The sequence below is a fragment of the Eretmochelys imbricata genome, chromosome 4 (assembly GCF_965152235.1).
Source record: "Eretmochelys imbricata isolate rEreImb1 chromosome 4, rEreImb1.hap1, whole genome shotgun sequence".
Classification (NCBI taxonomy): Eukaryota; Metazoa; Chordata; order Testudines; family Cheloniidae; genus Eretmochelys; species Eretmochelys imbricata.
In genome coordinates, this window is record NC_135575.1 from 2,717,023 (window position 1) to 2,732,157 (window position 15,135).

Here is a 15,135-nt window from a genome sequence, read left to right on the forward strand (position 1 = left end):
GTCCCCTTGAGCAAACCAGCCCCAAGGAGCAGAACAGGGGAGTTCGGGATCTCTTATTTCCCTTTTATTCACACTGGGGGTGCAGGAACAGGTTTGCAGCCAAATCCCCTTGTTTTCTCTGCCATGACTTTAGGTGTGAAAGATTCTAGTGAGAGGGATTTCTCTGTGGCTGCTGACACAGCGTGGGCTGAGCTCAGCTTTTGCAGTGATAACTCCAGCTGCTTCAGAGAACAGTCTCCAGTGAACTGCAGGGAGGAAGCAGCAGGGACAGAGCCCAGCACTTGGGGCTCCAGGAACCTGGGTCTCTGACCCTGGAGCTACAAGCTTTGTCAGCGGGGTTAGAGATTTTGTCCACTGAACCCTGCAGCCACTAGGGCGACCGCCCCGACCGCAGCGTGCACTGTCATTGCAAAACATGATGGCAGGTTCCCTTTGACAGACGTTGCCTGTGTTTAACTTCTGCAGCTTAACTGAGCCTGGTGGAGTCCGTGCCACGGCCTGAGGGGACCCCCGAGAGGAAGACGGATGAGCTCTGCTCTGTCTCCCTACAAGAACCAGTCAACCCCTCCCTAGCTTTCCTCTGGCACTTGGAGCGTCCCGTGTGGGATTTCCGGCCTCGTCTCTCTGCTCACTGAGCCACGTTTTGCTTTTCAGATGTCATAGTTTTCTGTAATAATGTTTTATTTGCACAAAATAATTTCCAACATTTTAATGGATAAAAACTCTGTTAGTCAGAGTTTAGTATTTGCCCCATTCAGTGTGGGCACGCCGTGCTCTGGCTGCGCGGTGCGGTCTGCACACCCTGGACGGGGCGCTAGGTCTGTCAGCAGTAACTGCTCCTGTGTGTGTGGTGGGGACGGCTTTTTTTCCTGCCGAATTTCATGATTATAACACGGTAAATGGCCGGGTCTACTCGCAGCTGGTCGCGCTGTTGCCATCATCAGCTGAGGACGTCTGTTGGACAGGAATAAGTGTCTGCATTTAGTTTGTAAGTGCCTCTAACGTCCTTTTCACCATTCATAGAGCCACAGAAATGCTGGGCTAGAAGGGCCCTCAAGAGGTCATCAAGTCCAGCCCTGATCTCAGGCAGCACCAAGTTAACCTAGACCATCCCTGACAGGTGTTTGTCCAACCTGTCCTAAAAAAACTCCGAGGATGTTGATTCCACATCCTCTCTAGGCAACCTGTGTGACGAAGTGGGATATTTTCCTAACATTGTGTATGTATACTGTGTGCCTCAGTTTCCCCCGTGTGCTGCATGTCTAACCCAGGTGGGAGGGGGGGTGTCTGTTGTAGAGGACCAGGTGTGACCCGGTCTAGCAGCCTGGACCCCAGACCATGGCCTGGGCACTTTGTAACGTAGCGACTGATGACCTGAAGGCCCATCCCAACTTGGAGCCAGCCAGTTTTGGGCAGCAGAGAGAACAAAGAGCTGAAGAGAGAGTCACCTGGAGACCTGTTTGCCCGGGAAAGAAGACAGATGGAGATGGGGCCTTGGAGGTGATATGGGGTGGGCCGCAGAAAGGAGGATTCACTTCTGGTCTGGGAACAAAGAGTGGCCTGAGCCCACCTGGATGGGGACAGACCCTGATGAACGCCCCTGAGAAGGTCTTGTAATCTGCTCCAGACGTACAATAAACCCTTCTGTGCTGCACTGGCTGAGAATCGGTGCAGGCTTGAGAGAGGCAGGCATGCTGGAGGCTCAGACGGGCGGTACTGGGAGGCGGAGGAGAAGCCTACAGCTTAAACCCTGAGCAAAGAGTGTGACCTCATGTAGGCTCAATACTCTGAAAGGCCGGATCCCCGCAGGGGCCATACGGGGCCAAGAGGGCACTGGCCTGTGAGTCTGTGACAACCTGTCCCACAGTGAACTGTCCTTAGAGCTAGAGAGTTTTCCTAATGTCTAACCTAAATCCCCCCGTCTCCTACTGTCAGTGCACCTGGAGAACACTTGATCACCGTCCTCTTCAGAGCAGCCCTTAATGCCGGGGTAGATCATTATTTTTTGTCAAGGTCCAAATTTCTTGGTCAAGATGTAGCCACGGTCCAGACTCAAGAGAAGTATTTTTCACACCACAAGTGCCCTGTTCAATGAACGCCTGCAATGCTGTGAAATGTGCCCAGGGCCTATATTGTTTATATTCTTAGTGCCTTAAATGAAAAATAAAATCAAGCCATGGTATAACCTGAAAATAACCTCCAAGAAAGATAACGAGGAGTCTGGTGGCACCTTAAAGACTAACCGATTTGTTTGGGCATAAGCTTTCATGGGCCCACAAAAGCTTATGCCCAAATAAATCGGTTAGTCTTGTTGGAGACCCCAGGACATGGCCACTAGTTAAGTCGAGGGGATGGAAGGCCATAAGGGTCGAGGAAGTCTCCCTGCTGAAGGCCGAAGGGCTTCTTCTCAAACCCCCTTAATAGAATTCAGGCCTGGCTGGTTTGAGTAAGCTCTTTTGCTCTTAAAACAATGTTGCAGCCGCAGATAATGCCTCAGAGTGTAAGGTTTGCTGACGCCAAGTTAAAGATAATAGGAGAGAGAACTACAAGGCCAGACAGGACGTGCTGGTTGTTTAAGTTGCTAGGAATGCTTGTTAGCGGTTGCAGGAAATAAACATTGTTGTAACCCATATAAGGAAGGCAGAGTATTTGTGTAAAGTTTTAATTGGCTGATGTGTAATGCAGTAGCATTAAGGGATATAAAAGTGTGTGTAATGACCTGCTCTGGGTGCAGGATTTGAGATTCTGTTCTCCCTGGACCTTGTTTGCAGCTGCACATAAACTTCTCTGCTTCTCCACCCCGTTGTGATTATTGAGTGAAGCACACCGGGTAACGAACCCCTGCTGTTGTTTGCCTCTGGGCACTGGGTGCCGGCAACAGTCTTTAAGGTGCCACCGGACTCCTCGTTGTTTTTGGGGATACAGACTAACACAGCTCCCCCCTGATACTTGTCTCCAAGAAAGATGTAATTTATCTGAAACATTGAGAAAGTGTTTAGAAAAATGTCAAATAGATGCAACTATTAGCATTAAAAATACTTTCAGGCAACAGGTTTAAGTTTTGTGTGAGTTTTGTCAAATACAGTTATTGTAGGCGTATCCGCACAGAGAGAGAGAAACAGATTCAAAACTTTTTCAGCCGTTTGTGGTTTATTTACCATCAGTATCAGAGTTTGAAAGAAACACTTAGTACACCTGAACTCTTCATCTTTTATGATTCAAGCCTTTCCATGAACAAACACCCACCCACCACCACTCCCAGATCCTTCTCAGCGCCGAGCCAGTTTGCCTCATTCTGTATTTGTGCATCTGGTTTTCCTTCCCTACATGGCGCACCTCACATTGGTCTTTGCTGAATTTCATTTTGTCGTCTGTTGCCCAGTTCTCCAATTTATCCAAGTCCCTCTGAATTTTAGCTCTATCCTCCAAAGTGCTGGCAACCTCCTTCCCCCCACCCCGCAGCTTTGTGTCATCTGCATCATTGATCAGTCTGCTCTCTGAACCTACATCCAGGTCATTTATAACAATGTTAAACACTGGACCCAGAACAGATCCCTGGAGAACCCCACTTAAGACCACCTCTTTTGCCCTCACAATTTACAGCTCTCTCCTCCCCCTCGGGGTGCAATGACCCTCTACGGGTTAACAGGACTTTTTCCAGTGAAAGAGCCTTTATCACACTGTGAATATTCTTAAACATGTACATGTATTTGTTAGCAATCAGCAGCTGATCAGCAGAATACACTCACCGAGCATCTAATGCTCACCACTCCCAATAAAGCAGACAGACCTCTCCTAATGGCCAGTCAGCGTTGTGTCATCTGGGGCTCTGGCTTCTCCACGGTCTGGTCATGCAAGGGTTAAAAATCCGAGCCGTTCTGGCCTTGAGCCGTATCCCGGAGTTACGTTCCAATGAGCTTGTTTTCTCACCCTCCGGATAGAGTTAAAATGAGAGTTCTTCTTACAATACCTTCTTCGCCAAGTGTTTTACTCAAAGCATGACTAGATGTCTCACCAATCATAACCCCTCAAGGACTAAAGCAATTTCTCTAGCAACAGCAAAACCTTATAATTTCTGCTTATCAGCAGAAGCAACTTTTAACTCAAACTCCCACGGGCGCCCAGTCAGAGCCTTGCAGACACGCCAGGGCAGCGGGTCCGTCCTCCCTCCCGGTCTAGTCGCTCTGTGACGTTCCTGGGTCTGTCCCGGGGAGTGATGCTGCAGCTGCCCCTGGCATTCCTTGTCCCTGCGCTCAGGAGCACAGCAGGGGAGCTGCCTTGTTCCCTCCCCCGTCGTGGGGCTGCCTGGACCCACCGCAGGCTGGGGAGGGCGGCAGGTGAGAGGCACAGATGGCCTGGAGACCCCTCCCTGACCAGCCTCCACAGACGGGGCCAAGCCCCTCTGCCTGTCCCATGCAGCCTGCAGGGCTTGCTGGGTTTAACTCTCACCTCCGGGGTGAGACTGGATCGTACCACAGTGTAACGGGGACGTGCTGGTGGCTCCTCCCTGGGGAATTTGGGTGCTTGGTGCCCAGGGTTCATCTCTCCTGGTGGCAGAGAGCACAGGAGCAGCCAGTGCAAACTGTATAGCCTTCCCCTCTGCTCATGGGTGGCTGGGCTTAAAGATGCCTCTGAGCCAGGCACCTTCACCCAAAAGGGAGCTGATTCCTGGCCCATCGCAGGGCGTGAGCTGGCATCAAACAGCTCACTCTGGGCAGGGCCTTGTACCCTTACTACCCCTATTTCTCCAGAGTTGAAAGGTCAGAAATCCCCCTCAAATCTTCCTTTAAGAGATGAATAGCGTCTGAGCTGCGTGGACAGCGATTTGCACTAGTTGGTGTGGGGATGGGGGGGGGGGGGGGGGCTGGTGTTGGTTGGGGAGCTCCCTGTCCATATCCCCCACCCCAGAGCCCACTCCAGGCTCATCCATAGCCCCCTGCGGTCTCCCAGGAGCTGGGGCTGCCTCCTCTCTGCGTGATGAGTTCCCTTCTTGATGGAGGGCTCTTGCAGCTGCTGTGATCCGGTGTAGTTTCACTCTGTTGTGGCTGTGAGGATGATTGTGCCGGTTTCAGGCAGCCCAGGGGCTCTGGGTGAGGGAGCGGCTGACGGGATGTTTGATCTAGAACAGGAGTTCTCCAACTTCACTGCACCATGACCCCTTTCTGACAACAAAAACTACGACATGTCCCCAGGAGGGGGAGCTGAAGTCCAAGCCTGCCTGAGCCCCACTGCTCTGGGTCCGGGAGTCGAAGCCCCAAGGCTTCAGCCCCAGGCAGGGGTCCTGTAACCTGATCCCCATCACCGAAGCCCTCAGGCACATCTAAGCCAGCCTGGTGACCCCACTAAAATGGGTTCACGGCCCACTTTGGGGTCCCAAACCACAGTTTGAGACCTGCTGATCTAGAAAGTTAAAATGTTTCTACTGGTACCTAAGTAGCAGCTGCCCTTAATGATTTTATAAAAGAGAATGTTTTACATAGTCTATTCTGATATGCCAGTAGCCGTGAAATACAAGAAACCATGTAAAAATAATCTTCTAAAATAAGTAAATGAAACTTCAAAATTATATTTTCTAAAATTATTTTTTTTCTTTTTTTTTAATTCTCTCTCATTGGCAGTTTCAAAAAAAAATTGTTTTCATTCTGAATTGTATCAAAAGCAAACTTCAATATGTTAAAATTCCCCCTAAAATAGAAATTCCAGGATCTGACCAGCTCCCCCCATAATTCCTGCCTCCCAGCCCCCATTATAACATGGCTTTTGCCTTCATTATCACAGCCAATGCTGGTCAAACTGTAATGCAACTAAGACAGTTTAATAGCGCCTGACGAAGAAACCAGGGATAGTCGGTTCTGTGTTTGTACAGCGCCGAGCGCAGCGGGACCCTGGTTCATGCCCATGGCCCCGATGGTAAACACAGGATAAAGGACAGTTCTGTGGGCAGAGGGATCTGGAGTGCGGGGAGGGAGGTGTGAGGCCTCCTGGAGCCAGCAGAGGGCAGCAGCGACCTCCTGGCAGACCTGTACTCCAGCTCCTGTCTCCGGGGTCCTGAGTCCTGGTTCTGTCCCCAGCCTGTGCTGGAAAATGCACAAAGAGCAGGACTGACCTGCCTCTCCCGCAGTGTGATCCTCACACAGAGACTCCAGCTCCGGCCCAACAGCACTCACAGGGCAGCTGAATTTTCTGGGGGAAAATTGGCTAAATATAGGGTTCACAACCAATCATTTCTTAAAATGTCCCCTCGTGTCTCACTTTCCTAATCTAGCCTGTCTCAAAGGGCAGGTGAGCTGATCAGAATGGGGCCTTCTGTCCTTAACAGCTTTGAATTTGGGGAAAGGTGCAAAGTTGAAATGTTAGTAACCACTTAAAAGTGGCAAAAAGTCCTGTGGCACCTCGTAGACTAACAGACGTCCTGGAGCATGAGCTTTCGTGGGCGAATACCCCTGTCGTCGGAGGCAGGGAGTGGAAATTTCCAGAGGCGGGTGTAAATATGAAGCAAGAATCAGGCTAGGGATAACGAGGCTGCACTTGCGCAAGTCTCTTCATGAGGCTGATGGATTTCCACTCCATGCGGCTAAATGCAGTGCCTCGCAGGGTGTCAAGTATCATACTTTAGTCGTAGGGAGTGGAACTCCAGAGTCCTTATTAGCCTCCTTCAAATCCCTCCAAGACGTCTGCAAAAAACCTGACCATGGTGAGGTTGCTGGTGTCCTGTCATCACAGCTGATCGTGCTGACCAGTGTTGTCCCATTGCTTCCTTGGGCTCCTCTGTCTGTCTCCATCTAGTGTTTCTTGTATTCGCGTCACGCCCCCTCTCCACCTGGTTACCTTCTTTAATGCCAGTCTGCTTACAGGTTTTGATGGAGAGGTCTGGGTTCTTCTGGGTCCCGCCACCCACCCAGCAGGGTGTATCTTTGTGTTTCCCTGTGGATGTATTTGGCGATGTCTCCACCACCCTCACTCCTTCCTGGCAGGGTCCCCAGGACGGCTTGGGAGGAAAATGCCAACCCCAGGGTAACCCCCACTTACCTGCCAGAAAGTCGGAGACTCCCAAGAAATCACACAAATACACAGAATATACTCAACACAGTAATTATATTAAACAGGAGACAAATATAACAAAACAGGGTGAAACACTATTCTTCGTGCCCATGCTGACAATCCCCGTGACTTTCCCCAGTCACGTGACCTGATGTAGCCAATGTAAGATCAGTGTCCCGTTGGTACGTGTGCTTTGTTGGGGCCCTTGATGACCTATGCCCACGACATCTTCCCTGCAGTGGTTTAGCAGGGTGGCTGACTGGGCTCAGTGCAGCCCAAAGGACTCACAAGTGGGAGGAGGTGGTCAGTCCCTCCACAGGTTTACTATGCAGCTGGTGATAAAATCCCCAAACCCGTACTCCCTGGCCTGAGGACACAGTTCAGGGAGTAGGGGGTCCCCAAAACAAATTCCTGGACTGACGAACTAAAAGATGGTGCACGCACGAACTCCATGAATGATCCTCAGGTTCAGAGATGACTCTGGACCCCTCGGTCACGGCAGAGGGGCTGATCTCTGCTGGCAGGGAGCCTCTTCAGGCAGGAATCAGGTGGCTTTGTCCCAGGATTTCCCCTCGCCACACAGGGGTGCAGGGCTCAAGGTGCAGATTACAGAACTGGACTAACCTCCAAACTGTCATCTCCTAGCCCAGCGTCCAGGCACACTCCCGGCAGGCCAGCCCTGGACTAGCAGCCAGAGCAGAGCTGGCCATGTGGTGACTGGTCTCCCCTAGGGAGCTGGGGGCGAACTCAGCCTGGCTGGGGAAGTTTCCCAGCAAAACTCTACAAACTGGGAGTCATCAGTGGAGAGGGAAAAGCCCAGCAGAGGGATCTTGCTGTCAGGTCCCTAGAGGCCAGTTCTTGGGGGAACCCTGCATGGGGGCCTGGGACTCCCCAGCTGACCACACAGCCAGGCCTGCCCTTGCCCTGCCTGGCTCCACACTGACTCCAAAAATGGCTTCTCCCCTTTCCTGAGCTCCCTGGGAAGGGCCTCTCTGAGTCTGTCTTGGCTCCCCCACCCTGCCAGGGACAGTGCCCCTCCCGGAGCTGCCAGCAGGCAGAGCCTCAGGTCATCTCCTTGGGGGTTACACTGGTAAACAAACAAACAAACAAAACCATAAAGCAGAAAGCAAACCTGTGACCTAGAGGGGAAGTGAAGGCAGCTATATGAAATCACTCTGTCACTGGGAGTCCTGAGGAAGTGGAACCACACAGGACAGTTTGGGAAGAGCCAAAGGGAACGTTTGCTGGAGACCAGGCATGGGAAGAACTTGGAAGTCTCAGCCCACAACACAGGGCAACAGGGAAACAGCCGGGGCAGAGACAGGGTGAATCCTCTCACCAGAGCAGAAGGGTTGGAAAAACCAAAGAATCCCCACTGGGACAGATCCAGTATGCTTGGTGACTGTGGGAAAAGCTTTGCTGGGACTTCAGCCCATATTACTCCGCACAGCAGACAATCCACATGGGAGGAAAACGCTATTGATGTGCAGAGTGCAGGGAAAGCTTCGGTCGGAGCTCCCAGCTTCTTTCACATCAGAGACAGCACACCGGAGGGAGACCCTGTGGATGCCCTGCCTGTGGGAAATGCTTCTCTCGCAGCACTGCCCTCATTAACCATCAGGGAATCCACACAGGATTGAAGCCCTACAAATGCCCCCAGTATGGGACGAGCTTTGCTCGGCACTCACAGCTTGTTGTACATCAGAGAATCCACACAGTGAACAACCCTGTGGAGAAAGCTTCCAGGACAGTTCAAACCTTCTCACACATAAGAGAAAACACACGGGAGAGAAACCTTATAAATGCCCTGAGTGTGGGGAAAGCTACAATGACAGCTTTAATAGGCATTGGAGGGTGACACTGGAGAGAAGCCCTTCAAATGTGATATTTGGAAAAGCTGCAGGAAGAGCTCAGACCTTATTGCACATCAGAGAATACACACAAGAGGGAAACCCTATAAATGCCTCCCTGAACTGTGGTAAAAAATTGCATTTTAGCACAGACCTGATTAAACATCAGAATCATAGAATCATGGAATATCAGGGTTGCAAGAGACCTCAGGAGGGCATCTAGTCCGACCCCCTGCTCAAAGCAGGACCAACACCAACTAAATCATCCCAAACAGGGCTTTGTCAAGCCACGCCTTAAAAACCTCTAAGGAGGGAGATTCCACCACCTCCCGAGGTAACTCATTCCAGTGCTTCACCACCCTCCTAGTGAACCTAGATCTCCCCCACTGCAACTTGAGACCATTGCTCCTTGTTCTGTCTTCTGCCACCACTGAGAAGAGCCGAGCTCAATCCTCTTTGGATCCCCCTTTCAGGTAGTTGAAGGCTGCTCTCAAATCCCCCCTCACTCTTCTCTTCTGCAGACTAAGTAACCCCAGTTCCCTCAGCCTCTCTTCATAAGTCATGTGCCCCAGCCCCCTAGTTATTTTTGTTGGCATCTGCTGGACTCTCTCCAATTTACCCACATCCTTTCTGTAGTGGGGTCCCCAAAAACTGGGCACAATACTTCAGATGTGGTCTCACCAGTGCTGAATAGAGGAGAATAATAATTTCCCTCCATCTGCTGGCAATGCTCCTACTAATTCAGCCCAATATGCTGTTGGCCTTCTTGGCAACAAGGGCACACTGCTGACTCATCTCCAGCTTCTCGTCCACTGTAATCCCCAGGTCCTTTTCTGCAGAACTGCTGCCTAGCCAGTTGGTCCCCAGCCTGTAGCAGTGCATGGGATTCTTCCATCCTAAGTGCAGGACTCTGCACTTTTCCTTGTTGAAGCTCATCAGATTTCTTTCAGCCCAAACCGCCAATGTGCCTAGGTCACTGTGGACCCTATCCCTACCCTCCAGCATATCTACCTCTCTACCCCCCAGTTCAGTGTCATCCACAAACTTGCTGAAGGTGCAATGCAACCCAACATCCAGACAGATCATTAATGAAAATGTTGAACAAAACCAGCCCCAGGACCAACCCCTGGGGCACTCCGCTTGATACCGGCTGCCAACTAGACATCGAGCCATTGATCACTACCAATTGAGCCCAATAATCTAGCCAGCTTTCTGTCCACCTTATAGTCCATTCATCCTACCCATATTTCTTATATTGTTGGCAAGAATACAGTGGGAGACCGTATCAAAAGCTTTGCGAAAGTCAAGGTATATCGCGTTCACTGCTTTCCCCATATCCACAGACCCAGTTATCTCATCCTAGAAAGCAATCAGGTTGGTCAGGCATGATTTGCTCTTGGTGAATCCATGTTGACTGTTCCTGATCAGCTTCCTCTCCTCCAAGTGCTTCAAAATGGAGTCCTTGAGGACCTGTTCCATGATTTTTCCAGGGACTGAGGTGAGGCTGACCAGTCTGTAGTTCCCCGTATTCTCCTCCTTCCCTTTAAAAAGATGGGCACTATATTTGCCTTTTTCCAGTCGTCCGGGACCTCCCCCGATCGCCAGGAGTTTTCAAAGATAATGGCCAATGGCTCTGCAATCACATCAACCAACTCCTTTAGCACTCTCAGATGCAACGCATCCGGCCCCATGGACTTGTACATGTCCAGCTTTTCTAAATAGTCCTTAACCTGTTCTTTCACCACTGTGGGCTGCTCACCTCCTCCCCAAGGGAGCTGACCTTGTCTGTGAAGACCGAGGCAAAAAAAGCATTGAGTACTTCAGCTTTTTCCACATCATTTCTCACTAGGTTGCCTCCCCATTCAGTAAGGGTCCCACACTTTCCCTGACCTTCTTCTGCTTGCTAACATACCTGTAGGAGCCCGTCCTCTTCCCCTTCACATCCCTTGCTAGTTGCAAATCCAATTGTGCTTTGGCCTTCCTGTTCAGTCAATCTGGTCACCTGACATATTTGCTATTCTTTCTGCACACAGGCAAGAAATCCTAAAAGTGCCCTGACTAGGGATTCACCAAGTGAATATCATCTTTGCCATTTCCCATGAACTTCAGAGCATCAGGCCAGGCTGGAGTGGCTGTTTAATGAGGCTATGCAATGGTTATAAAGTAGAGAATAAATCACATTCCTGGAACAGAGTCGTGTAGGGCAAGAGGCTGAGATAAGATTCCCACATTGTGATGGGATTTGTTTATGATTTTTCAAGAACCTCTGACTGTCCTCTGATCAACTCCTCCATCAACACAATTTGTCAGTTCAGGCCATAGTCGAGGAGCACTGGCTAACACTAAGCTCCGACATAGCGGCATCCACAAGTAATGGTCTCTATCATCTCCCCTTGGCTTGGAGATGTTGTTCCTTCCTGGCAGACAAACATCTGGCCTCAGTTACTTACAGCTTTGTCACCCCTCAGCAGGGCTACAGCAATGTGATCTGCCTGGCCATGAAACCATCAATGCCGGGGGACCTTCAGCTAGTACAGAACGCTGCAGTGCATCTCCTCTGCAACACAAGCTCCTGTGAGCATATCACGCCTGTCCTCCACTCCCTGCATGGCCTGCCCACCGAATGTCAAATTATGTTCAAGATCTTGGTCCTTGTCTCCTGGGTGCTCCATGGCCTCAGCTGAGGTTATATAAAAACTCCCTAAAGCTCTGTGATGAAGACCACAGACAGCAACTTGCATTGCAACTCAAGCACCATGAACAGGCCACAATGACTGTAACGTTTATTTGTGCAGGAGAGAGAACTGTTTTTGTGGCCGGGCTCAGGTGGTGCAATGAACTCCCCCAGGAACTAAGGATCGTCACCAACCTGACCATCATTTACTCCTAGTGCTTGGACTTTGCTTTCTCTAGTATAAATACCTATCAACACGTTCACTTATCGCAACAAACATAGCAGAACTCTTCCCCTGCACACACTTCTCCCCCAGAAAGGATGAAAGAACAAAAAACATGGGACAGAAGGTTGCTTATCACACTACTGAAAGGTGATCAGATACTGTAGGGAGGAACATGGTATGAGGACCGATAGAGAAGAAAAGAGATTTCTGCTGCCATGCAGCTACAACCTTATTATCTTATTCTCTGTGACTTTTCATTTAGACTTGACAATAAATTATTTAATAAAATGGATACATTCAGGAGCAAAAATGGTCTCCACTAGGTTTGAAATGCAATGTCCTGACCTAGGCTGAGTGGGGATGATGGTTTACTTGTGACTTTCTTGCTTTTCACGAGGAGGAATAACATGGGTCTGAGTTTCTCAGAATCATTCATCTGCAGAGGAGAAGAATGCGAAAATGGGCCTTCCTGGGGTGAGACGGGACCTTCAGGAAAGTCTCTTGATGTGTTTCTTTTAAATTACAGAGTCTAAGGGGGCTCTGCTGTTTATTCCCTACAGGTACCATGCATTCCTAGATCTAGACGGGATATCTAGATGACTGAGGTGCTGATTGTTCCCCGTAGAGTTACACACTGCCACTATCATGGGTCTGTAGTCTCCTTTATGATACATGTCTCCTCTACAAAGCCCTGGACTAAGAATGTGAAATCCATGACCCCATTTCTTGTACCTACTCCAAAGGGTTGGGGGATTAATCCGCAGACATTCAGAATCCAGATGCATTAACTACAATATATTTCTTTTCTGATTAGCTTTCTACTTCCTTTTTTCATACAGGCACTGATCAGAAAAAAATATCAAAATGTTCACTTCAGAATCATGACAGAGAAAAGATATTGAATCTAATTCCCTAGTATCTCAAAATACCTGGTCAACCTAAATATTGTCACAGGCAGATTACAGAAAGTCTTGAAAGCCAGCAGCATCTGTGTGCAGCCTGAGATTTCAGGCATTATTGCTCACAAGCTAGATGCCCTTCCAGCCTGGGCTCAACCCTTCTCCCCCCAGTTCAGTTCTTGCTTCCAGGTGCTTTTCAGTGTCTCTTTGGGTGGGGAGGCAGAGGAAAACCACGAGGTCACTCCCCTGCCTTATATAGCTCTTGTGTATGGTGGGAACCTTTTGTCTTCCAGTGGAAAAACACTGGCATTCAAAAGGGCGGGGAGGGTCCAGTACCAGGTGACTCGGACCCAGGTCTCTGCAGGGCTGTGGCAGCCATTACTCTCAAGCTGTCTGGAGCATCCACAGGAAGACTAAGCCTTTCACAGTCCATTGTCTTTGCTAATGGGCCATCAGCCTGTCTGGCTTGTCACTGTTGTACCTGCAGGTCTAGTTGTGGGTGACACCCAAAGTAAACCATTGGAAATACAGATACGTGGTCAATATTTCTAACTTCAGATACAGAAATGATACAGTCACACAAACTGGATAATCACATTCAACAAATCGTAACCTTTTCAATGATATCTTCCATGAGCCATTCTGCATAAAGTACATCTCAGTTATGCCATATCCATATCATAAGCATATTTCCATAAAGAATATGGAGTGTAACATTACACAATCAATCTGGTTTACATTTGCACATATCCCCGATATGGAACACTGGCTGTTGGCATTTATTCCGTGATATTAATCATTTCTATGATTTCGAGGATGGGATGAAAATTTAAAATGATCTGGACAAACTGCAGAAATGGTCAGTGGTAAACAGGATGAAATTCAATAAAGACAAATGCAAAGGACTCCTCTTGGGAAGGAACAATCAGCCACACACATACAGAATGGGAAATGACTGCCTAGGAAGGAATGCTGCAGAAAGGGATCTAGGGGTCATGGTGGACCACAAGCTAAATATGAGTCATCAGCGTGACACTGTTGCAAAAAAAGGGAACGTCATTCTGGGCTGTATTAGTAGGAGTGTCGTAAGCAAGACACGGGAAGTAATTCTTCCACTCTACTCTGTGTGGATTAGGCCTCAACTGGAGCATCGTGTCCAGTTCTGGGCACCACATTGCAGGAAAGATGTGGACAAATTGGAAATGGTCCAGAGAACAGTGACAAAAATGATTAAAGGTCTAGAAAACATGAGCTGTGAGGGAAGATTGAAAGAATTGGGTTTGTTTAGTCTGAAAAAGAGAAGACTGAGAGGGGACATGAGAACAGTTTTCAAGTACCTAAAAGGTTGTTACAAGGAGGAGGGAAAAAATTATTCTCCTTAACCTCTGATGATAAGACAAGAAGCAATGGGCTGAAATTGCAGCAAGGGAGGTTTAGGTTGGACATAAGGAAAAATTCCTTAACTGTCAGGGTGGTGAAGCACTGGAATAAATTGCCTAGGGAGGTTGTTGAATCTCCATCATTGGAGATTTTTAAGAGCAGGTTAGACAAATGCCTGTCGGGGATGTTATAGATGGTTCTGGACCTGCCATGAGTGCAGGCGACTGGACTTGATGACCTCTCGAGGTCCCTTCCAGTGCTATGATTCTATGATTCTATATATTAATGATATAATATTAGCTATATAATATAAATAATAACTTTACTTCCTGGAAAAACAACGAGGATCCTTGCGGCACCTTAAAGACTAACACATTTATTAGAGCATAAGCGTTTGTGGGCTTCAGCCCACTTCTTTGGATACAGAAGTGCAAGCTGGAGTTTGGCAGGGGAATAAATATATGCTTACAGAGATGGGTGTGAAGCATTACTGTGCAGAGGCCAATACAATCGGGGGGATGTGGCCCATTACTAACTGTTGATGAGAAGCTGTGAATACCAGAAGAGGGAGAAAATCTTTTGTAGTGAGCCAGCCATCCCCAGTCTTTATTCAGTCCGAGTGTGATACAATCAAACTTGCCAATGTATTCCAGCTCAGCAGTTTCACATAGAAGTCTGGTTTTGAAGGGTTTTTTTAAGAATGGCAACTTTCAAGTTTGTCACTGAGTGTCCAGGGAGATTGAAATGCTCTCCAGGGAGACTGAAATTTGTGAAAGTTCCCATTCTTGACAGGTTTCAGAGTAACAGCCGTGTTAGTCTGTATTCGCAAAAAGAAAAGGAGTACTTGTGGCACCTTAGAGACAAACCAATTTATTTGAGCATGAGCTTTCATGAGCTACATTGTGGAGAGAGTTGTCACTTTGGATGGGCTATCACCAGCAGGAGAGTGAATTTGTGTGGGGGGGTGGAGGGTGAGAAAACCTGGATTTGTGCTGGAAATTGCCCAACTTGATGATCACTTTAGATAAGCTATTACCAGCAGGACAGTGGGGTGGGAGGAGGTAT

The 15,135-nt window shown here is 48.9% G+C and overlaps 2 protein-coding genes across 4 annotated transcripts in view; one reads left to right on the forward strand and one right to left on the reverse strand.

Moving 5' to 3' along the window:
• Positions 1-3,053, forward strand: part of LOC144263812 (class I histocompatibility antigen, F10 alpha chain-like) — a 35,823-nt gene extending 32,770 nt beyond the window's left edge. For all 3 annotated transcript variants that reach the window (XM_077814796.1, XM_077814797.1, XM_077814798.1), the window contains one exon: positions 466-3,053. In XM_077814796.1, coding sequence (XP_077670922.1) covers positions 466-470 — 5 coding nt within the window. In that variant the 3' untranslated portion in view covers positions 471-3,053. The remainder of the gene's footprint in view (positions 1-465) is intronic.
• LOC144263816 (class I histocompatibility antigen, F10 alpha chain-like) overlaps positions 1-15,135 on the reverse strand; it is a 1,122,758-nt gene that overhangs the window by 1,051,585 nt on the left and 56,038 nt on the right. The gene's annotated exons all lie outside the window — the stretch shown is intronic.